General features: G+C 38.9%; 1 protein-coding gene and 1 non-coding gene across 2 annotated transcripts in view; both read right to left on the reverse strand.

The window, feature by feature from the left end:
• TMEM63C (transmembrane protein 63C) overlaps positions 1-9,454 on the reverse strand; it is a 75,158-nt gene extending 65,704 nt beyond the window's left edge. Inside the window, exons 1-4 of the mRNA XM_027844866.1 lie at positions 9,401-9,454; positions 7,450-7,674; positions 5,808-5,887; positions 4,365-4,446 (exon numbers count right to left, since the gene is read on the reverse strand). Of these exons, the coding sequence (XP_027700667.1) occupies positions 4,365-4,446; positions 5,808-5,887; positions 7,450-7,632 (345 nt within the window). The 5' untranslated portion in view covers positions 7,633-7,674; positions 9,401-9,454. The remainder of the gene's footprint in view (positions 1-4,364; positions 4,447-5,807; positions 5,888-7,449; positions 7,675-9,400) is intronic.
• A 14,851-nt stretch (positions 9,455-24,305) lies between these two features.
• Positions 24,306-24,411, reverse strand: LOC114030220. Its single transcript, XR_003567573.1, has one exon. It is a non-coding gene; the product is annotated as a U6 spliceosomal RNA (small nuclear RNA).
• Between the last annotated feature and the right edge of the window lie 294 nt (positions 24,412-24,705).

Below are 24,705 nucleotides of genomic sequence, written 5' to 3' on the forward strand. Positions count from 1 at the left end.
CTTAGTAGCTGTGTCACCATGGGGAAATCACTTAATCCTGTTTGCCTCAGTTTTCTCATCTGTAAAATGAGTTGGAGAAGGAAATGGCAAACCATTGCATTATCTTTGCTAAGAAAACCCCAAATGCAGTCACAAAGAGTCAGATACAACTGTTCAAAAATATTGATATAAACATAAATATTATAAAAGATATGTTTTATAATACTAATATGTATGTATATGTGTGGATATATAATTCTTTGATGGCATCTTTCATTTCTCTTTCTATACTTAGCCCTTAGGTATGCACTTAGGTATGTACTTAGCACCCAAGTATGCACCAGGTATGCAATGGACACTTAATTCCTAGATTATTGCAAAACTTTCTAGCTGGCCTCAGACTCTTACTAGTTGTGTGATCCTGGGCAAGTCACTTAAAGTCAGCCTGCCTCAGTTTCCTCATCTGCAAAATGGGAATAATAATAGCACCTACCTCTCAGGGCTGTTGTGAGGATAAAATCAGATATTTGTAAAGCTCTTTGTGAACCTTCCAGTGCTATATAAATGCTATTATTGTTGTTGTTGTTATTCCAGTTTTTCCTTTTACTCTTTGTTCCAGACTTTTGTTTCCAGCTGGGCTCAGAGTAATACCACCTGGATATTCCCCCTTGAACCTCAAACTCACTCTATCCCTAATCCAGTTCATTATCTTTTCCTCCAAACTTTCTCCTTCACCTACCTCTCATGTTTATAATTTTGGTGTTCGTAGGATCACAAAATCACAGATCTGGAACTAAAAGAGACATCAGAGACCATCTAATCTAACTCTCATTTTACAGGTGGGGAAACTGAGACCCTGAGTGATTAAGTAATTTGCCCAAGGTCACACAGATATACAAACATGTTCTGTGACTTCAAGTTGGACACACTTTTCATTGCCTCATGCATCTACTTGACTCTCCCCTCCTTCATCTTTTGTATCTCGTTATTTATCAGGTTCTGTTGATTTCAGTTCTGCAACGTCTCAGAAATCTGTTTCCTTCCCTCTCTATTCCCATTGCCAGCATCCTAGTACAAGTTCTCATTACCAGCTGACTAGACTATTATAATAGCTGGCAATAACAGTTTATATAATAGTGATGATAACTATCATTTAAATAGTGATTTGCTTTACATGTTATTGGTCCTCATAACAACTCTGTGAGGGAGGTACTACTGTCACCTCCATTTGGCAGATGAAACTGAGTTAGAGATTAAGTGACTTCCTCAGAGTCACACAGCTACTAAGTGTCTGAACCCACATTTGAACTCAAGGTTCTATCCATTGCACCATCTTGCTGCTTGCAGCCTTCCCAATCCATACCCTTCATATCACAGTCAGATTATGGAGAGGGGGATACACACTCACTCACACACACATAATATATGACTTTATATAAAGGTTTAGAAAGAGCTCTCCTGCAAGATAATTAAAGAACAAATTTCACAGATGAGAAAGCTGAGCCTCAGAGTGACTTGCCTATGTCTTGAACTCAGGTGTTACAGCTCCCCTACACTATGTTGTTTTCTTTCTATGCATAGATCTGGTTATGTCACCCTAATGCTAGAAATTTCTATGGCTCAGAAAGTTTTTAAAGCCCTTTTTCTGGCACTCAATTCAAACCTATTCCTTCCAGACTTATTTTATGTTATACCTTTTTGTATACTTTCTAACCCAGCCAAACTGGACAGATCTTTGTATCCTGAAAATCCATTATATTCTTAAGACTTGGTGGATTTTCTAAAGCTATTCTCCATGACTCATATGTTCTCTGTTCATTTAAAGCCCAAACCAAATACTACTTCCTTCATGATGCTTTACCCATTCCCTGGTTGGAAATACCCTCTCCTTTCAGCTTTCACATAGCACTTTGTTTTGTAAAACTCTAACATGCTTTTCTTGTAATAGTGTATATAGCATGTAAAGACCTATATTGCTAGATTGACCTTGGAAAACTTTAAGGGAGGGTCTGTCTTAAACTTTAGATCTCCTCCCATACCTGATACAGTACTTTGCACATAATAGGGGACTTAATAAATATTTGCTTTACTGTAGTTGTATCAGAGTTAAACTTCTCAATTTGGCATTCAAGTCCTTCTAAGCACTGTCTTCTCCATCCTTGTCCCACTGCTCCACATCGTTACATTTACCTGTTTTTCTCATGACTTTCCAAGTTGGCCCATTTGTTCTAGTTGGGTGAGGACCCTTGATGTTGCTTTTCACTCATGTCTTTTTAATGACCAGTTCTATTGACTTTGCTTCTCTACTCTTCCTCCCTTTACTAAGACTGACCTTTCACTTTGTTGAGGACCAATTCAAGATGCCTCCTCCATGACATAATCAGCATGACCTACCTACTATGACATGATCAGCATCTATTTATAGTCAGTCTATGTATTTGCACTATCACAGTTGTTCAGCCCTTATGACCCTCTCCAATATGGCCTTCATCTACCTTCCCAGTTTTATTTCATGTTACTCCCCTACATATACTCCTTGTTCCAGGCAAACTTGCATGTTGCTTTTCTCAAGTATCTGAGATTCTTTCCCTCTTCAGAGAATTCCTATCTTCCTTTAAAAGAGAGCTCAGGTGCTACCTCCTGAGACCTTTTCATATCTCCCAATTGTTAGTTTTGTCTCCACCTCAAAATTACTTTGTATATAATTTGTATTTGCTTATCTGTGTTCATTTTACATCCTTTCCAGTAGCATGGAAACTTCTTGACTGCAGGCACCATTTTCTTCATTTTTTAAAATTTCTAGCACCCAGGACAGTGGTGCTTGATAAATGTTTGCTGAATCAAACTGAATGATTGCTTTAGAACTTTTTCTAGAAGTAGGGATCATGTGAGACATATCCAGTTTTCTCCCACATTACTAGGCTCATGAAAAAATGTTTGCTGAGTAACTGAATCCATTTTCCTCTGGTGATTTTACAGATTTGTTTTATCTAGTCAACTTGAATGCAAATTCCTCAAGGGAAGAAACTGTAGCTTCTGGTACAATGGACCAGAATGGGTAGTTGGCATATGACAGGAACTTAATAAATGCTCACTGAATTGAAATGAATTGGATGTGGTCATCTTCCAATTGACATACAAACACAGATAAGGACATGTGCATAAGCATATACCTGTGAGAGAAATTATTATTAATAACCAATTATTTGAGGAGATTGAGATTTTCCCCTTTTTCATTTATCTTCATTTTATGACCTCAGCGTCTTAAAGGTTGAGCTAATCTTCTCCTCTATCCAGACTCCAGCAGGTGGGGCAGTCGTGTTCTATTCAGGTTGGGTTGGGGATAAATTTTTTGAATAGATTGTCCAAGGCTGGGGCTAACTTAGAAGTAAATAACATAATCAAAGCCCAGGTCCAGCCTCTCATTGCAATATTCATTCTCTCATTGTTAGCCAATCAGAATTGATTGCCACCCTTAGGAACACCCCTCTTCCAATGGGTATATAAGTGTGAACCCACTGCCATGAAGGTCTTTGCTCTAAGAGACCATCCTTATATTAAAATGCTAGCATTATTAATAAAATTATTAAACTACTCATAAATCATGCCTCTCAAACCTTTTAAAATGTCACACCTGTCTACTTGTGATATACAAATAAATATCATGTATAAATGAAGTAGAAAGTCATGTGTTCACTCCTGGCTCAATTCACTTTCCAAATTGTTCCCCCAACACATATACACATATTGTTTAGTCGTTTTCAGTCATGTCTGACTCTTTGTGGCCACATTTGGGGTTTTCGTAGCAAAGATAATGGAGTGTTTTGCCATTTCCTTCTCCAGGTCATTTTACAAATGAGTAAATATGAGGAAATTGAGTCAAATAAGGTTAAGTGACTTGCCCAGGGTGATGCATCTACTGTCTGATGCCAGATTTGAACTCAGGAAGACTCCAGGCCCAGCACTCTACCCACTGTGCCACCTAGCTGAACCATACATACATACACACAAAATAGCTGCCTTGCCAACTTAGGGATGACTCCATCCTAGGGCCTTCTCACTGGCTGGTGAGGGCCCTGCCTGGGATTGCCATTTCTTGAGGGGCCTCTGCCATGTTACTCAATTTACTTCTAACTCAACTCATTCTCCATAACGCTGTACATCCTCAATGCCTTGCTTTGCCCGGGTATCTATTCCTTTTCTTTTTTTTCCAGTTTTCCCTTATGTTTTGTCTTTTATTAGAATGCAAATTCCTCGAGAGTAGATACTCAAAGGAAACCTGCCTTTGTGCATCTAATGAGAAATCCAAGCCCAGGAATGGGATCCTCACCCCAGTATGTGCTCTCCCTTACCCAGACAGACCAGACCCTTCACCAAACACTTACGTTATCTTTTTTCTGTATCTCCAGATTAGGGTCCACTGGGGAATTCTTATCACTTTGCTCTCCAAAAAACAGTGAGACCAAGCTAGCCATAGAGAAAGAGAGTAGAAGAGAGACAAGAGGACAGAAAGAAAGGAGGAAAGAGAAGAGATTTTTATCAGTTGGAGTCTGACCCTTTGGTCAGTTATTCCACTTGCTATGTTCCCCTCTCTCTTCTTGTCTAGGGTCAGGAATGCTCTCAGTTCCTATACCAGCAGTGGAGATTTCTCAGCTCATTAGTTGTGGAAACAACCACAGAGCCTGGACTTGAGGTCAGGTCCATCTGACTCCAAGTCCAGGGTTCTGTTACTCACTCACTAGCTAGCATCATGAGGAAGTCACTTCACCTCTGCACCAGTTTCCTCCTGTATACAATGAGGTACTAGAACTAGATGACTTTCAATATCTCTTCCTACATCTAAATCTCTGCAAACACAAGATCCAAAAAGTAATGACTCTGATGATCAGAGTGTCAAAAGTATGAAGATGATGTTTCTCAGAGGGAAAATGGGGGTGGTAGTGGATGGGAGAGCAGGCAACACATAGTAATAGCTAGGGCTGATAACTCCATGAGTATAGTCCTTGAAACCAAAGGAATCTATGAATCCTTTTATCTTTATCAGACTTACTTAAATGGGTCAATTCAAAGTCCCTGGAGATATGCTTGCCCAAGACTGGTGTATATATAAAAATGCTTTAAACTCCATTTGTTTACTTTAGTATAAGACCACATGGACCCCTTCCCTCTTTGGACCACTCCAAATAGGTCTATCAGCTGAATTTCCTGATTGTTTATATATAGTTGTTTGCATATTGTCTCCCCCATTAGATTTTTAACTCCTTTTGGGCAGGGATTGTCTTTTGCCTTTGTTTCACTAGCACTAGGCACTGTGCCTGGTACATAATGGACCCTGACATGAGTGGCTTCACTTCCCTGAAGCAAATTGAGATTGGCACTTAAGGGTAGATGTAAGATGAAGCCCCATGTCTTCTTGTATCTTTTTTTATGAGTATTCCACTAGCAGTTTATATGTTATTAATAAACACTGTAGTTTAGTTAGATGTGGGTATGACTGTGTGTGCCAGAAATGGACAAACAAAGAGGATTGAAGGGCTATTTTGTCTTCTAAGTTAACATGTCAATCATCTAAATCTAGCTTCCTGTTGGGAGGTCTAGAAGAACTAAAAAGAGTCAATATCCACATGTAGGTTACATGCTGTGCATAAGGAAGAGGAAAAGACCCTAACCAATCATTTCCAACCAGGAAAAATGTAATTCCCCCAAATGGAGTCTGGGGTCTCTCAGCTGGTTCATCAAATTGGGGTCTGATGGGGACAGACGCTTGAAGGAGAAATCAAGTGATTCTAGGGAATAAATGTGGGCTTTTTGGATGGATTGGGTCTTACCTTTCCTTATTTGTTAGCAGACCTAGGCGTCCATAGTCCCAGGCGGCTTTCCGGAAGAAGGAGAAGACACAAAGAGCAATCTGAAGTTGGGAAGAAAAGTGAGTCAAGCCCAGAGTCTTACTCCTTTCTTGGCCCTTTGACTCCTGATGACCCTTTATCTGGAGCTCTCTCCTGATACTATGCATGGGGACTATGACCCTAACCCTTTGACATTTAGGAACAGGCTCTTCAACTGATTCAAAAAAGAAAGGAAGCAGGGCCTTGGTTCAAAAGCATTGGACTGGAAGTTAGGAGACTGGGTATGGTCCCAGATCTGCCACTCAAGTTTTTTTCTGTGAAGAAAAAAAAAACAACTAAGATCATAGGACCATAGGTTTAGAGTGGGAAGGGAACTTAGAGGTCACAGAGTCTTTCCTTTTCAGAGATGAAAGGAAAAGTCCTTCATTTCACAGATGAGGAAACTGAGGCTGAGAGGTTAAGTAACTTGCCCAGAGTCACACAGGTAGTAACTAAGGCAGATTTGAACTTTGGTCATCCTGACTCCAAGTACAATAGCCTATCAAGTATACCATACTACCTCTAAAATTTGGCATGGTAGACTAGATGACTTCTACAGTCCTTCCAGTAGCTGTGTGTTACCAACTAGTTGAATGATTTTGGTGAAGTCATTTAACCATTGTAAGTTTTAGTTTCCTCCTCTAGAAAAATGAGAATAGGAAACTCTGTCCTGCCTACCTCCATGAGTAGGTTGTGAGGATCCAGTGAGATAATGTACTTTGTAATTGGACTGGGAGACAAAAGACCTGGGTTCGTTTAGCTAGTTGTTTGACCTTGAACACACCAATCAATCCCTCTCTGTCTCTATTTACTCATTTATAAAATGACAGAGTTGAAAGAGAAGATCTTTATGATCCCTTTCCAACTATAACCTTCAATGATATTCTGATCTCTTCACTAAGCCATGATTCTACTTGCCACCTTTATCTGGAGTGAAGTCCTATCATGAGAATAAGCTCAGCCCCCACTCCTACCCATTCAAAGGGAATTCAAAGATCTCTTCCCTCTCCATCAACAAGGAGGCATCTTAGGGGTAGGTGTGAGGTTTACTGAGCTTTTGGTAGCACCATAAAGTGCTCTGAGATCTTCACTTTAGGATTACCAAAGAAGGATTCTCATTGGGGTTATTAGAGAAGAGGTGAGAGGAAAAGGGAGACACAGGGAGAGAAGTACCCATGTTGGCATTTGGCTAAAAGAATGTAGAAGAGGAAACAGAGTGGTCAAATGGACAGAGCACACCGGCTTTGAAGTTAGAGAATCAGAATTCCAGTCTTATTGCTGCTATTTGCTCCTACCTGTGTGACCTTTCACAAGTCACTTGGCTTCCTTAGGCCTCCATTTCCTCATCTGTAAAATGAGGGGGTTTGGGCTAGATGGCCTCTAGAGGTCTCTGTCAGCCCTAAATTTATGAGCCTATGATCTTTTGATTTCTACTTCTGAATCTAGGAGTCCTCACTAATCCTTTCCTATTTGGACTCCTAGCCAGCTGTGTGACCTTGCCTATTTACCAGATGTTGATACATCTATGACCAGGATTCACTCTAGGACCATTCTCTTTCTTCTCCACACCCTGCCACTGACTTACAAACCAGATGCCGATGTTTAGGAGAAACACAGTGGGCACTCCACCAAAGGGCTGCCCTATTAGGATAGTATTCCTGGTGCGAAAGCATTTGTCGAATGAGTGGTTGTTTAGTCTTTCTACTACATTCAGGATATCCAGGGACATAGTGCTCTGGCTCACTGCCTCTGGGAACATTTGGTCCATTTTGCCAAGGCTGGGTTCCTCCTCACTTTGTGAAACAGAAAACTAGGAAGGAAAGAAAGTTAGATTAGTTCAAAGCCACAGCCAGGACATTTTCCACAATGCCAGGCACCACACCCTATCCCTTAAAAGAGCAGGTTACTCCATAGGGCATCCACAGGCTAAACACCTGGCTGCCCTAATAGTCAGTTCAATCCTTAACCCTAACCGTCCCAAAGCTCAGGACCCAACATAGGAAAGGAAAGGGTAATGGCTTCTTATATACCAATCATGCAAATCAGCACCAGCCCAAGATCATGAAAGAAAACAGCAACATGTAAGCAATCATTTTGATCATGTATCAAAGATCTGATTTTATATATTGAGCACCAAAGCAGATTTATAAGTTAGTAGATGAGTCTTAAACAGTTGGCTAAGGCTCAAGGAGCCATATGACTTTCCCCATAGTCACCCAGAGAGTAAGTATCAGAAGTAGTATCAGAAGGAGAGATTTGAACCCGTCTTTCTGACTCCCAGTGTAGTGGCCTATTCATAAATTATCTTTCTAAATATTTGGATAAGAATTAATGCTAGTTAGTACTATCCTTTAGAATGCTAAATATGCCCTATTCCATATGAGATGGGTTACAAAAATACTGTAGTGGGCTGGCAGGGATTTGAACCTATTTGCAAGCATGTTCTGTCCCTATTAAGTTTGGCTCTGGATCCTATTTACTCCTCCTTCACTCCTATCTTGGATAGGATTGTCTTGGAAAGGAAAAAAAAATATCTTCATGTATTTCATATACAAAGCAGCCCTACCTTCCTAGAAAGAAGGGCCCTAATTCCTCTTTTTACCTCTTCCTTTACCTGCAATAGTATCCTCTCCTCCTCTCAAAAAGGTGATATTCACACTTTGTCTCCTTCCTTTGCCTATATAAACCTGTTCTCAAATAGGCATCTGCTAAACTCATTCACACTAAAGCCCAAGAACCTGAAAACAGAATTATGCTTCTTAGAGGAATCCAAAGTTTTAAGCTAAGGGAATGAAGCTCCAATATGATAACATAAGTATCAGCCAGTGAGTAAGGAAGATATTCTAGGATGCAATTGGAAGTTTCTAGATTGGAAGTTCTTAATCTGGCATCTTTGAACTTGCTTTTAAAAACATTTCAATATAATTTCAATATTTCATTATAATTTGCTTTCTTTCTAATCCTATGTATTTTATTTTATAAATTTAATTTACAAGTATTTATTATTATTTATTTATAATAATTCTTATTATTTATTTTATTTTTATTTATTTATAATTCTCATTTATTTATTTATTTATAATAATTCTCATTATTCTGAGTAGTCCATAGGCTTCACCAGACTGTCAAAGGCATCCATGACACACATACAAAAGGTTAAGAACCCCTAGTCTAGATGTTTTTGAAATCATATGACTTTATCTATGCATAAAAGTCTGGCCTATTCTTAGCCTAGGAGATCAAGGTCAGCCCCATGAAGATGTATAGGAAACATCCTGCCCACTGGGTAGTCTCTTTTTGAAGGCAGCAAGACCCCTGAGGAACAAACAATAAGTAACTCCTAGGGGACCTGATTTTTTTGGGGGGGGGCGCTAGGCAATGGGGTTAAGTGACTTGCCCAGGGTCACACAGCTAGTAAGTATTATGTATCTGAGGCGGGATTTGAACTCAGGTCCTCCTGAATCCGGGGCTGGTGCTCTATCTACTGCGCCACCTAGCTGCCCTGATTTTTTTTTTTTAAAGATAAGAATTCTTACCTGAGAAAGTCTTCCACTAAGGACTCAAGTCAGGTTCAGAGGTTGAGGTCAGCCATACTTTAAGGTGAGGGCAGATGGAGAAGCTACAAAAGATAAGGTTTTCACATTCAAGTGTAGTAAAAAGAGAGCACCCTGGGCAACAGATGGAGAAAAGGGTCCCTTAGGTTGGGGATTAGAAATGGGTGATGAAGAGTTCTGCTCCCTCCCTCCACAGGCTCAGTCTTTTAGTTCTTGTCAGACCCATTCTTTTCCTCTCTTCCTCTTCCTGTATAACAAGAATACTGGTACGTGCATGATCCTACCCAAGTTTGTAGCTCTGCTCAGAATGACCCAATGACCACCATTGCTAGCTTGCTTTCTTTGCTGATCTTAGGGCTAGTGCTAAGTGGGCAGTAGCTTCCTGTTCCTCTACTACTGAGTCTGGAGTAGGGGTGGTTGGAGAGGGACTAAGACCAGAAGGGTGATGTTTTCTCTTCTTACAACTGAAGGTGGCCATTTGGGAAGAGAAATGGAAGTAGTTATGTAGCTAGTATATGTGGGGGATTGATCTTGCCCAATTATTAGGTGGAGTAAGACTGAAGACATGCTGGCATGCATGCATTTCTTGAATGCTATGAAGCTTTTGTTTGTAGCTTCTAAAGACTTGCAGCCCTGTCTTTATATGTAATTTGAAAAAAATATATAAAAATAAAAATTAAATTAAAAAACTGCTTGCCATCTCAGGAAGGTAAGAGGGGAGGAAGAGAAGGAAGGAAAGAATTTGGAACTCAAAATTTTGAAAAGCAAAGGTTGAAAATTGGTTTTACATGTAATTAGAAATGTAAACATATACATACATACATACATATACATTTATGTATATGTATATATGTATGTGTGTATGAATATATATATATATATTTATATATATGGAGAGACAGAGAAAGAGAGAGAGAGATAAAGAGAGAGAGAGAGAGAGAGAGAGAGAGAGAGAGAGAGAGAGAGATTCAGTCTTTAGCATCTACTACCAGTGGTGAGGGATGGAAGCTGGGGCCAATGACTCAGCCCTGTGAGGCAGGGAAGTGATCATATCTCTGTATCTCAGAACAAGGAAAAGTGTCCAACTTCTATGGACCTTAGGATGTCTCTGTCAGCTCTGCTTGGACAATGGATGATGAAATGATAGGGAAGTAATAATGATAAGCACATTTATGAAGTGTTTAAAAGGTTTATAGAGCACTTTCCCCACAACAGTCTGAACTCCCTCCTCCACCTACCTTTCCAGCCGTATTATAAATAATTCACCTTCATACACTCTGAGTGATCCAGCCAAACTGGCCTCCTTACAGCTCCATCTTTGTACTGGCTGTCCTTCATTCTTGGAATGCTATCCTTTCTCTACCTCCATCTCTTAGAATCACTGGATTTCTTTAAGACCCAGCTCAATTACTACCTTTTGTGTGAGACTTTCCTAATCCCCATAGTGATTAATAATGCCTTTTCCTTCTATATCCCTTTTTAATTATATTGTAAATGCCCTTCCCTGATAGAATCTAAACTTTGTGAGGTTAAGGATTATTTAACCTTTGTTTTTGTATCCAAGGTGCCCGGCACATATTAAGTACATAATATATTTTGATTAAATGAATCCTGAAGCAAGTAGGACAAGTATTATTCTCCCCATTTTACAGATGAAAAAACAATAGAAGTGTTAAATAACCTGACCAGTGTCACAAAGCTAGCACTGAAAGATATTGAAGGTGAGACTGCAGAAACTATTATTGGTTCTGTCGATAATCCTTGAAAACAATAATAATTACGGCTAGCATTTATATGGCTATAGGTTTGCAAAAAGCTTTCAATTTGTCATCTCATTTTTATCCTTTGAACAATCCTGGGAGGTAGGTGCTATTATTATCCCTATTTTACAAATGAGAAAACTGAGGCAGCTGAAACTAAGTGACTTCCCTAGGGTCACATAGCTAGTAAATGTTTGAGGCTAGATTTTAACTCAAGTCTTCTTGTCTCCAGGTCCAGGTTTGTGGAAAATGGGAAGTGTGCTTAAAGATCAAACAACAGAGATGGACAAATCTTGTTTTAATTTTTTAAAAGGAGGAAAAGGTAGATTCCACAAACTACAGACTATTAAGCTTAATGTTGATTCTCAGAAAAGTTCCTTCTTAGTATGGATTATTTCATTATTTGTACCTGGCACACAGTTCAGTCTGGTTGTTTCCAACTCTTTGTGATCCCAGTTGGGGTTTTCTTGGCAAAGATATTGGAGTGGTTTGCCATTTCCTTCTCCAGTTTATTTTACAGATGAGGAAACTGAGACAAGTAGGGTCAAGTGACTTACCCAGGATCACACAGCTAGCAAGTGTCTGAGGCCAGATTTGAACTCATGAAGATGAATCTTCATGATTCTAAGCCCAGTGCTCTATCTACTGTGTGACCTAGCTGTTACAGTAGACAGCAAGTACTTAATAAATACTTGATTGATTGATTAACATAGTATATCTGGATTCTAGCAAGGCACAAGATAGTCCTTCATGGGAACCTGATATTTTTGTGGACAAGATGGAAAAATTATGCTTAGATGATCACAGAATTTGATGGATTCACAGCAGGTGGAATAACTGTACTCAAATTAAAGATGATTAGTGGACTGATATGAACCTAGAGGTCTATGCCTGCCACCCTATCCCATTTAACACCTAAATCCATGACTTGGTGCGGGCATAACAAGTATGCTTATTTAATCTGTGAATGACATGAATCCAGGATTTTGTTGTTGTTCAGTCATTTCAGTTGTGTCCAACTCTTCATGAGCCCATTTAGGGTTTTCTTGGCAGAGATACTGGAGTGGTTTGCCATTTCCTTCTCCAGCTCATTTGACAGATGCCTGAGGAAACTGAGGCAAATAGGGTTAAATGACTTGCTCAGGGTCACACAGCTAATGAGTGCCTGAGGCCAGATCTGAACTCAGGAAGATGACTCTTTCTGACTCCAGCCCTGGCACTCTAGTTGCCCTGATTCTAGGATGGATAGATACTAATTAGGATGACAGAAGCGGGAGCCAAGATCTTGACAAGCTAGAAGAATGGACCAAATTTTAAGGAGATAAAACTGTACATAAAGTCTTGAACTTAATTTAACATTATTAAAAATCATCTGCATTAAGTATGAGATAGAAGAGATGGGATGGCTTAACAGCAATTCATGTGAAAAAAAAAACACCTCAGCAGTTTTAGTTGACTGCAAGCTTAATATAAGTCAATAGTGTGATGTGCCTACCAAAAAAAAGCCAACGTGACATTAGGCTGCATTAATATTAGTTCAGTGTCTAGAGCAAAAGAAGTGACAGTCTCATCTCAATCTAAGCTTTCTTCTAGCAATAAAATATTGTGGATCTGTGAATTTCAGGCATAGTCATATTGGGAAAGATTGGGCAAGTGTCTATCCAGACCTCTTCAAATGATAGAAATGGACTAAGATATATCAGGGAGTTAGAAGAGGGATCTATATTGGGAGAGAAGAGGAAAGAGTGGGAGATCTCCTTCCTCTCTTGTCTATTCTCATTCTGCTCTTTCCTTCCTCAGCTTTCAAAGCATTTAATGTCTCCATCATTTATCATGGGCAGCTAGGTGGTACAGTAGATAGAGTGCCTGGACTGGAATCAAGAAAACTCATCTTCCTGAGTTCAAATCTGGCCCGACACTAGCATTAGCTGTGTGAGCCTGGGCAAGTCACTTAACCCTGTTTGCTTCAGTTTACCAATTTGGCAGGAAAGGTCTGTCTGGGATGAGAAGGGAATGAAGTGCAAGAGCAACAGCAGCTAGCCTCACAGCAGGGAGCCTGCAGCAAGGCTCTGAGTCCTGGGGTAATCCACCAGCAAGGCCCTGCCCTCCTGCAAGCCAGCAACTCCAGAGGTAAGCCAGTGTTCTGTGCAGCACAGCAAGACCCCCACCCCAGCAACCCTACCCCCAGCACAGCCCACCAGTAAGGCCTTGCCTCCAATGCTGACTAGTAGTGAGGCCCTGTCCCTTGGGCCTGTCAGTATCAAGACCATGCCCCTGGGGCAGCCCAGCACCAAGATCCCTTCCCCAGGGCCAGACAGCAAATCGCCCCTGTTTCTATAATAACCCAGCTGCAAGGCTCTACCCCTGAGGCAGACCATCGGCTAGGCCCTGAAGTCCAATGAAAGCCAACAGCAAGACCCTGTGCCCCAGCACAAAAAGCTTGGGACAGTTCAGGAGCAGAGCCCAACTTTCACATAGAAATACTAAATCATAATATAGGCAGAAAGAATGAGCAAAAAACAAAAAAAGAACTTGATTATAGAAAGTTACTATGGCAACAGGGAGGGTCAAGGCACAAACTTAGACAAGGACAAACAGTGTCAAAATGACTACATGTGAAGCCTCAAAGAAAAATGTAATTTGGTCTCAGGCCCAAAAAGAATTCCTGGAACAGCTTAAAAAGTATTTTTTAAAAGTAAATTAGAGAAATAGAAGAAAAATTGGGAAAAGAAATGAGAATAATACAAGAAAATCATGAAAAAAGGGTCAATAGCATGGAAAAATATACAAAAATTCACCAAAGAAAATAATTCCTTTAAAAAAATAAGAATTGGCTAAATGGAAAAAGAGGTACAAAAGCTCACTGAAGAAAATAATTCCTTAAAAATTAGAATTGCGCAAGTAGAAGCTAAGAACTCCAACAGACATCAAGATACAACAAAATAAAATCAAAAGATAAAAAGAAGAAAATGGCAAATTTCTCATTGGAAAAACAACTGATCTGGAAAATAGCTCCAGGAGAGATAACTTAAGAATTATTAGACTACCTGAAAACCATGATAAAAAAAAACTTGGACAACATCTTTCAAGAGATTTTCAAGGAAAACTGCCCTGATATCCTAGAACCAGAGAGCAAAGTAGAAATTGAAAGAATTCACTGATCACCGCCTGAAAGAGATCCCAAAATGAAAACTCCCCGGAACATCATAGCCAAGTTCCAGAGCTCACAGGCGAAGGAGAAAGTACTACAAGAAGCCAAAAAGAAACAATTCAAATATCATGGAGCTATAGTCAGTATTACACAGGATTTGGCAGCTCCCACATTAAAGAACAGGAGGGCTTGAAATATGATATTCTGGAAGGCAAAGGAGTTAGGATTTCAACTAAGAATCACATACCCAGCAAAACTAAGTATACTCCTTTGGGAGGAAAATGGACATCTATGAAAATAGAGGACTTTCAATCACTTTTTCAAGCATAATTAAAAGACCAGAGCTGAATAAAAAATTTTATCTTCAAATGCAAGACTCAAGGGAAACATAAAAAGGTAAAAAAGAAACAAGAAAGGGAAAACATAACAGATTCAATAAGGTTAAACTGTTTATATTCCTGTATGGGAAGATAACATTTGTATTATTACTACAAGGGCAATTAGAAGGAGTATGTGTAGACAGAAGGTGGAGATATAAGGTAAATCTGATGGGATGATACAAAAAACCCAAACAAAATTATGGGATGAGAAAGAAGATTGCATTGGGAGAAGAAGGAGGTGGGGGGAGATAGAAGAGGGTAAATTATCTCACATAAAAGAGGCATTAAAGAGTTATTATAATGGAGGGGAACATGGATAGGGAGAGACAGGCAAAACTTGAACTTTACTCTCATCAGAATTGGCTCAAAGAGGGAATAACATACTCACTCAGTTGGATACAGAAATCTATCTTACCTGGTAAGGAAGTAAAAAGGGACAGGGAAAGGTGGGGGGACTGATAGAAAGGAGAGCAGATTCGGGGAGGCAGTGATCAAAAGTAAAATACTTGCGAGGAGGGACAGGGCAAAGGAAAGGGGGGAGGATAAACAAGGGAAAAAATAGCATGGAGGGAAATACACAATTAGTTATCATAACTATAAATGTGAATGGGATGAACTTACCCATAAAAGGGAAATGGATAGCAGAATGGATTGAGAAGGAGAATCCTATGATATATTGTTTACAAGAAACACATTTGAAGCACAGAGACACACACAGAGTAAAGATAAGAGACTAGAGCAGAATATATTATGCTTCAGCTGAAACAAAAAAAGTAGGAGTAACAATCATGATCTCAGACAAAGCAAAAGCAAAAATAGATCTAATTAAAAGAAATAAGGAAGGAAACTTATTTTGCTGAAAGGTACCATAGACAATGAAGTAATATCAGTACTACACATATATGCACCAAATGGCATAGCATCTAAATTTTTGAAGAAGTTGAATGAGTTTCAGGAGAAAATAGACAATAAAATTACAGTTTTATTAAACTATTAAAACTAATGGTGGACATCAACTTTCCCCTCTCAGAACTAGATAACAAAAAAATAAACAAGAAAGAAGTTGAGGTGAATAGAATTCTGGAAAAGTTATTTATGATAGATCTCTGGAGAAAACTGAATGGGAATAGAAAGGAAGTAGTACGTGGCACCTACACAAAAACTGACCATGTATTAGCACATAAAAACCTCACAACCAAAAGCAGAAAAGCGTAAACAGTAGCTGCATCCTTTTCAGATCACAATGCAATAAAAATTACATTCAATAATGAGCAATGGAAAGATAGATTGAAAATTAATTGGAAACTAAATAATCTAATCCTAATGAATAAGTGGGTCAAAGAACAAATCATAGAAACAATTGATAATTTCATTAAATAAAATGACAACAATGAGACAACATTCCACAATTTATAGTCTATAGCCAAAGCACTACTTAGGGGAAAACTTATACTTAAATTGCCTACATTAATAAAGTAGAGAAAGAGCAGATCAATGAATGGGGCATGCAACTAAAGGAACTAGAAAAAGAACAAATTAAAAATCCCCAATTAAACACCAAATTGGAAATCCTGAAAATCAAAGGAGAGATTAATAAAATTGAAAGTAAGAAAATCATTGAACTAATAAATAAAACTAAAAGCTGGTTTTGTGAAAAAATCAATAAAATAGATAAACCATTAGTTAATTTGATTTTAAAAAAATAAAGAAGAAAAACAAATTACCAGTATAAAAAATGAAAGGGGTGAATTTGCCACCAATAAAGAAGAAATTAAAACAATTATTAGGAGCTATTTTGCCCAATTATATGGTAATAAATTTGACAATCTAAATGAAATAGGTTAATATCTACAAAAACATAAATTACCCAGATGAACAGAAGAAGAAATAGGATATTTAAATAACCCAATCTTAGGAAAAGAAATTGAACAAACCATCGGTGAACATCCTAAGAAAAATTCCCAGGGCCAGATAGATTCAAACATTTAAAGAACAATTTATCCCAATACTGCATAAACTACTTGGAAAAACAGACAAAGAAAGAATCCTACCAAATTCCTTTTACGGCACAAATATGGTACTGATACCTAAACCAGGAAGAGCCAAAACAGAGAAAGAAAATTATAGACCAATTTCCCTAATGAATATTGATGCAAAAATCTTAAAATGCCAGCATTTTAAGACATATAGTAATATGTCACAAGGATCATACACTATGACCAGGTAGGATTTATATCAGGAATGCAAGACTGGTTCAATATTAGGAAAACTATCAGCCTACTTGGCCATATCAATAACAAAACCAATAGAAATCATATGATTATCTCAACAGATGCAGACAAGGCCTTTGACAAAATAGAACACCAATCCCTACTTTAAAAAAAAAACACCAGAGAACATAGGAATAAATGGAGTTTGTCTTAAAATGATAAGTAATATTTATCTAAAAGCATCAGCAAACATTATTTGTAATGGGGATAAGCTAGAAGCCTTCCCCATACAATTTGGGGTAAAGCAAGGATGCCCATTATCACCTCTGTCATTCAATATTGTACTAGAAAGGCTAGCTATAGCAATAAGAGAGGAAAAAGAAATTGAAGGAATTAGAATAGGTAATGAGGAAACAAAACTATCACTCTTTGCAGATGATATGATGTTAGATTTAGAGAATCCTAGAGAATCAACTAAAAAATTAGTGGAAATAACTAACAACTTTAACAAAGTTGCAGGATATAAAATAAGCCCACATAAATCATCAATATTTCTATACATTACCAACAAAGTCCAGCAGCAAGAGATAGGGAGATAAATTCCATTTAAAACAACTGTAAACAATATAAAATACTTAGGAGTCTATCTGACTAGATAAACCCAGGAACTATATGAACACAATTACAAAACACTTTTCACACAAAGTCAGATCTAAACTGTTGGAAAAATATTAATTGCTCATGGGTAGGCCAAGTAAATATAATAAAAAATGACAATTCTGCCTAAATTAATTTACTTATCCAGTGCCTTACCAATCAAACTACCAAAAAGTTATTTTATAGAGCTAGAAAAATAATGAAATTCATTTGAAAAAACAAAAGGTCTAGGATATCAAGGGAATCAATGAAAAAAAATGTGAAAGAAGGTAGTCTGGCTGTACCAGATCTCAAACTATGTTATAAAGTAGTAATTATCAAAACAATTTGGTACTGGCTAAGAAATAGAGTGATGGGTCAGTGGAATAGATTAGGTACACAATACATTATAGTAAATGACCATATTAATCTAGCATAAAATAAACCCAAAGATCCAAGCTTTTGGGACAAAAACTCATTATTTCACAAAAACTTCTGGGAAAACTGAAAAAACAGTATGGCAGAAATTACGTATAGACCGTCTTACACTGTATGCCAAGATAAGGTTGAAATGGGCATATGATTTAGACATAAAGGGTGATACCAAAAGCAAATTAGGAGATCATGGAATAGTTTGCTGGTCATATCTATGGATAAGGGAAGAATTTAGGACTGAACAAGAGATTGAGAGCATTACAAAACATAAAAAAAATTTTTTTGATTGTAAAAAATTAAAAAGTTTTTGCATGAACAAAACCAATACAACCAAAATTAGAAGCAAAGCAGAAAACTAGGGGGAAATTTTGAATAAGTATCTCTGATAAAGGTCTCATTTCTCAAATATATAGAGAATTGAGTCAAATTTATAAAAATACAAGTCATCCCCCAATTGATAAATGGTCAAAGGATATGAGCAGGCAGTTTTCATACAAAGAAATCAAAGCTATCTATAGTCATATGAAAAAATGCTCTAAATTACTATTGATTAGTGAAATGCAAATTAAAACAACTCTGAGGTACCACCTCAAACTTATCAGATTGGCTAATATGACAAAAAAGGAAAATGATAAATATTGGGAGGGGTTGCAAGAAAACTGGGACACTAATGGTCCAACTGGTCCAACCATTCTGGAAAGCAATTTGGAACTATAAAGCTGTGTATACCCTTTGATCCAGCAATAGCATTGCTAGATGGGTATCTCAAAGAGATCTTTAAAAAGGGGAAGGGGAAGTGAAGGACCTATATGTACAAAAATATTTATAACAGCTATTTTTGTGGTGGCTAATAATTGGAAATTGAGGGGATGGCCATCAATTTGGGGAATGACTGAACAAGCTATGTATATGATTGTGATGGAATATTGTTGTGCTATAAGAAACAACAAGCAGGATGATTTCAGAAAAACCTGGAAAGACTTACGTGAACTGAGGTGAAGCAAGCAAAGTGCAAGTAAGCAGAACCAGGAGAACATTATACACAGCAACAGCAATATTGTATGATGAACTGGGAATGACTTAGTTTTCTCAGCAATACAATGATCCAAGACAATCCCAGAGGACTAATGATGAAACATGCTATCCACCTCCAGAGAAAAGAACTGACATTGTCTGAATACAGACTTTCACTTCCTTTTTTTTGTTTGTGTGAGTCTTCTTGTACAAAACGAATAATATGGAAATGTTTTACATGATTACACATCTATAACCTATATTGGATGGCTCACCATCTTCGGGAGGGGTGAGGAAGGGAGGGAGGGATAGAATTTGGAACTTGAAACTTTTTAAAAAAATGTTAAAAATTGTTTTAACATGTAATTGTGGGAAAAAATAAAAAATCATTACTCCCACTCCCAAATGTTTGTTCCCTTTTGATCCCTCTCTAAGGTCCCTTCCAGCTCTAAAACTCATGACTCTGTATCACACATTGTAAAGGTAGTATTATTACCACTCCAATTGTGCTCTCTAGGTCAACTTCTTAGAGTCATCAACAATGTCCTAGGGGTCAGTACTCCTTGGTCCTCTTCTTAGTTACATGCTGATCTACTGTAGGAAAATGGTCTGTTTCCTGCTTTGTTGTTGTAGTTGTCTTTATTGTTATTCAGTTGTTTCGGTCATGTCTGACTCTTCATGACACAATTTAGGGTTTCCTTGGCAAAGATACTGCAGCGATTCGCCATCTCTTTCTCCAGCTCATTTTACAGATGGCCAAACAGGGTTAAGTGACTTGCCCAGGGTCACACAGTTAGTAAGCCTGAGGTCAGATGTGAACTCATGATGAGCTTTCCTGATTCCAAGCCCGGTGCTCTATCTACTGCACCACCTAGCTACTTTGTCTGTTCCCTTTCAGGGCCTCAATTTGTAAAAATGGGAAACCGAGACTGTGGGCCCAGTTTTGAATTAGAAAAGAGTACTGGCCCTGTTGTCAGAGGACCAGGGTTCACATCCCTCCTCTAATATGCTTACTAATTGTGTGACCTTGGGCAAATCATTTAACGACTCTACACCTCAGTTTCCTCATCTTTAAAATGACGGCATCAAGGTCCCTCCCAGCTCTTGACCTGTGATCGATGATCCTATGAGGTTCCTAATGTCTCAAGTTGAAGGTTGAAATAGTGAAAGCTGAAATAGCTACTAAACACATTTCTCTGCATTTTGGGGGGATTTAAGAATGACCACAGGGAGACCTGGGGCATAGATTCACTTGTGTCCCCAGATGTTCTGTGGGCACATAGAGAATCGGGATCAACTTTTCAGCCATTTCCAAGGCTGAAGGGTCTGTCCCAGTCCTTTTCTCCATCCTATAGTGACTCAAAATCCCAAAAGTAATGCCAAAATCAGGTTGGCATAGGCTGCTTAGGAATGAACAAGAACTCCTAAGAATCCCCATGGATAGCATCAGAGATGAAATAAGCTCTCTGGGATGGGGGTGGAGAGTGCCTACCAAAAATATAAATTCTGCTAACAAAATTACTAGAAAATGTTTACTCAGTTTATGCTTGAAGACCTTGGACAACATAGAACTCTCTAGCTCCAAAGGCAGGGGCAGCTAGGCAGTGTAGTGGATAGAGCACTGAGCTTGGAAACAGGAAGACACATCTTCATGAGTTCAAATCCAGAGTTAGACACTTACTAACTGTGTGACTCTGGGCAAGTCACATAACCCTGTTTACCTCAATTCTTCATCTGTAAAATGAACTGGAGAAGGAAATGGCAAATCACTCCAGTATCTTTGCTGAGAAAACCCCAAATGGGGTCATAAAGAGTCAGGCATGACTGAAACGACTGAACAACACAACAAAGCTCCAAAGGCAACCCATTCAATTGTCGAACAGGCCTGTTAGGAAGTTTTTTCTTAATTTTTCTCACTCTGGTTCAGAGAATCTTCCAATCATTCAGTAAGTATTACTCATGTGCCTATGGTGTGTCAGGTGCTAGGGATATAAAGACAAAAAACGAAACAATCCTTACCCGCAAGAAGCTTATATTCTACTGGGGGGGTTGCTTATTTTCTTTCACAGCCCTTGTGGAATGAAAAGAACATTGGATTGGATTCTAGAATTTAGTTAATGGTCCAAGGTCCTAATTCTAGCACTACCATTTAGCTAGCTGTGTGATATTGGGCATGTCATTGGAATTGTCTATTTCTCTGGTACCTTATCCATAAAGTGAGATGGTAGGACTAGATGAGTTCTTATGTCCCTTATAACTCTAACTCAGGTCAACAAACACACTAAATGCCTTCTTTGTCAAGGTTTTGTATAAAGTGTGAAGGATTCAAACACAACTCCCTCCAAAAACCAACAAACAGCCTGCCTGTAAAGAGCCTGCATTCTATTGGAGAAATGACAATATGTAAGTAAATACATGAAAATTTGGAGGAGAAGAGAGGATTAATAGCTGGTGAATCAGCAAAGGCTTAGAGGGAGCCAAGGATTTTAATGAGTGAAGGTGAGAAGGGAATGCATCCTTACACGGGGGACAGATGGGAAATAGGATGTTGCATTCTAAGGAAAGCTAGAAGGCCAGTTTGGCTGAAAGGTAGAGTATGAAAAGGGAAATACTAAGAAGTAAGTTTGGACAGGTAGGCTAGATGAAGACAAAAGGCTTTAAGTACCAGAATTAATGGTTAAGATTTTATCTTGGAGTTAATAAGGAACTGCTGGTGATTTTTTAAGCAAAGGAATGACACGGTCAGGCTTATGCATTAGGAAGATAATTTTGACAGATGTATGAAAGAGAGATTGGAGAAGAGAGTAACTAGAAGTAGGGAAAGGAATTAGGAGGCTATAGCAAAAGTCCAAGCATTAGATGCAGGGGACAGTTGTGAGAGGCGGCACTCACAAGACTTGGCAATTGGTTGGATATGACATTTGAGGGAGAGGGAAGAGTCAAGAGAGACCCTGAGGTTTTGAACCTGGGTGATTGGGAGGATAAAGGGAAATCTGGAGAGGGGGAAAAGATGAGTTCTGTTCTGGCCATGTTGAGTTTTGAACGCTGTCACCACATCAAGATAGAACTGTTGTCAATTGGGCAATTGTCACATGGGACTGGACTTCAGACACCAATGCTGGATAGGTACATTGGATGCCATCTTCACAGAGATGATAGCTGAACCCATGGGAACTGGTGAGATGAGCAAGAAAGAGAAAGCATAGACAGAAAAGAGAAGGGGACTCAGAACAGAGATATAACAATAACAGCTAAAATTTAGGTAGCACTGTTATGTCAGGTACTGTGCTAAGCACTTTACAATTATCTCCTTTGATCTCAATAACCCTGCTATTATTATTAGGTGCTATTTTTTACAGATGAGGAAACTGAGGCAAACAGAAGTGAAGCAACTTGCCCTGGGTCACACAGCTAATACATGTCTGAGGCTGGATTTGAACTCAGGTCTTCCTAACACCAGGACCAGTGCCTAAATACTGTGCTGCCCATTATGAAGAAAGTGCTTTATAACCTGCAAAATGCTATCTATATAAGTAATCAAGATGGAGAATGGAGTTATGGAGAGGAAGATCCTCACAGTGGCCAGTCTTGATTTTCTCTGTAAAAGGACCTTCTGAGAAGAAGGAAGGAAAATATGGTATCATTATACAGTATGCCACTTGGGGAGAAAGAAGAAGCTTTGGAATAACCCGATTAACAATCAGTGAGGCCGGGCTATTTAAGGGGACATCACCATTTATCCTGAAGTCCCCAAATATGAGGGCTCAGGTTCTTCCCATTATCTAACTCTGAACCCCCTGCCCTTCAACCAAAGTCCATTGTTCCATCCTTGCTGAGAATCCCCAGTAAACAAACAACTTTCATAAGCACCTATTTGTTCAATATTTTGTTCAAATTTGTTCAAATTTGTTCAAATTATCAACTAAGAGTCAATCCACATTTACCAAGCTCTCCTATATACGTGCCTGGTATTATATTAAAGTTTTTGCCTTTTCTTTGTATTCCCAGCATTAAACTCAGAATCTCATACCACAAAGCTCTTACAATTTAGTTGGAGAGAGAAATTGAGTCCCCATGACACAATGGGAGACCAGCAAAGTATTAAACTGTAGTCCTGAATATGTGTTTAAATTATTCAGAGAAAGGAAAGATCAGTGCGGGATAGAGTTGTCAGGAAAGACTGTGGAGGAGGCTGTACAGCCCCCAATTTTTAGGTCCAAGAGTTTTCCTCTATGTAAGCAATACCTTAATGTACCCTAAGAAAATGATAGGCTTCTGTTTGGTCTCATCTCTGGTATATACTGAGTGCATGACCCTAGCGAAGTCATCTGACCTCTGAGGCCCTACACAAGCCTATAAGTTGAATGAAATGACAGGTCTCCAGAGGTGGGGAACCTGTGGCCTTGAGCCACATGTGGCTCTCTAAGTCCTCAAGTGCGGCCCTTTGACTCAATCCAAACTTCACAGAACAAATCCCCTTAACAAAAGGATTTGTTCTGTAAAACTCAGACTCAGTCAAAAGGCCACACCCAAGGATCTAGAGGGCCACATGTGGCCTCGAGGCCACTCGTTCTCCACCTCTAGTAGTCCCTATCTCTTTAGTTCTAAATTTATACTCATTCCAAGAACCTCATTTTTTAAAAACCAGAACTATGATTTCATAGGTACGTGGAGATCCCAGTTAGGAGAATTCCTCAAGCGAAGCAGGTAATCAGCTGTTTTTCAGTTTATATTCTTGGTGGTTTATGTGGGGGCACTGAGAGGACGGGGCAGCGAGGTAGCCGGGAGGATAGAGCGCCAGGCCCAGAGTCAGGAAGACTCATCTTCCTCAGTTCAAATCTGGCCTTGGACACTTACTTGCTGTGTGACCCTGGGCAAATCACTTAACCCTGCTCACCTTGGTTTCCTCATCTGTAAAAATGAGCTGGAGAAGGAAATGGCAAACCACTTCAGTATCTCTGCAAGAAAACCCCAAATGGGGTCACAAAGAATCAGACATGACTGAACACATGAGGTTAAATGATTTGTCCTGAGTCACATAGCCGATAATGTGGACTTGAATGGACTTGAACCCAGTTCTGACTGCAGCCAAGATGGGCTCTCTACTATGCCACATTGTCTTTACCAGACCCATCCAGAAGATGGGTAATGTGGATGGTGAGAAGATTGGAAACCATGCCAGGCCAAAGTTGGTTGAAAGAACTGGGGATGTTTAGTCTGGAGAATAGCCTTAGGAAAGAAAGATAGTATTTTTAAATATTTTATTTTTTAAGATGATGTTTAATAGCTATGTATGCAATGAAAGATATGGAACACTTCATGAATTTGCATGTTACCCTTGTGCAGGGCCATGCTAATCTTCTCTGTCTCATTCCAATTTTGGTACATGTGCTGCTGAAGTGAGCACTATTTTTAAATATTTTAAAGAACCTTGAAGACTTATTTTACTTGGTCTAAGAAGGCAGAGAGCCACCAGGTGGAAGTGGATTTTGGTTTGGCATAAGGAGAAAACTTCCTAAAATTAGAATTCATTTTCTCAAAATAGGATGCCATATAAGGTAGTGAGCTCCTCATCTCTGAAGGTTTTCAAGGGAAGGCTGGTCCACCACTTGTCAAGGATGTTATAGAGTGGAATCCTATTCAGTTATGATCAGGGTTCTAGGGTTCCTTCAAAATTTAAGTTTTTATCAATCTATGTTGT

Source organism: Vombatus ursinus, unplaced genomic scaffold (genome assembly GCF_900497805.2).
Source record: "Vombatus ursinus unplaced genomic scaffold, bare-nosed wombat genome assembly UNPS02014945.1, whole genome shotgun sequence".
Classification (NCBI taxonomy): domain Eukaryota; kingdom Metazoa; phylum Chordata; class Mammalia; order Diprotodontia; family Vombatidae; genus Vombatus; species Vombatus ursinus.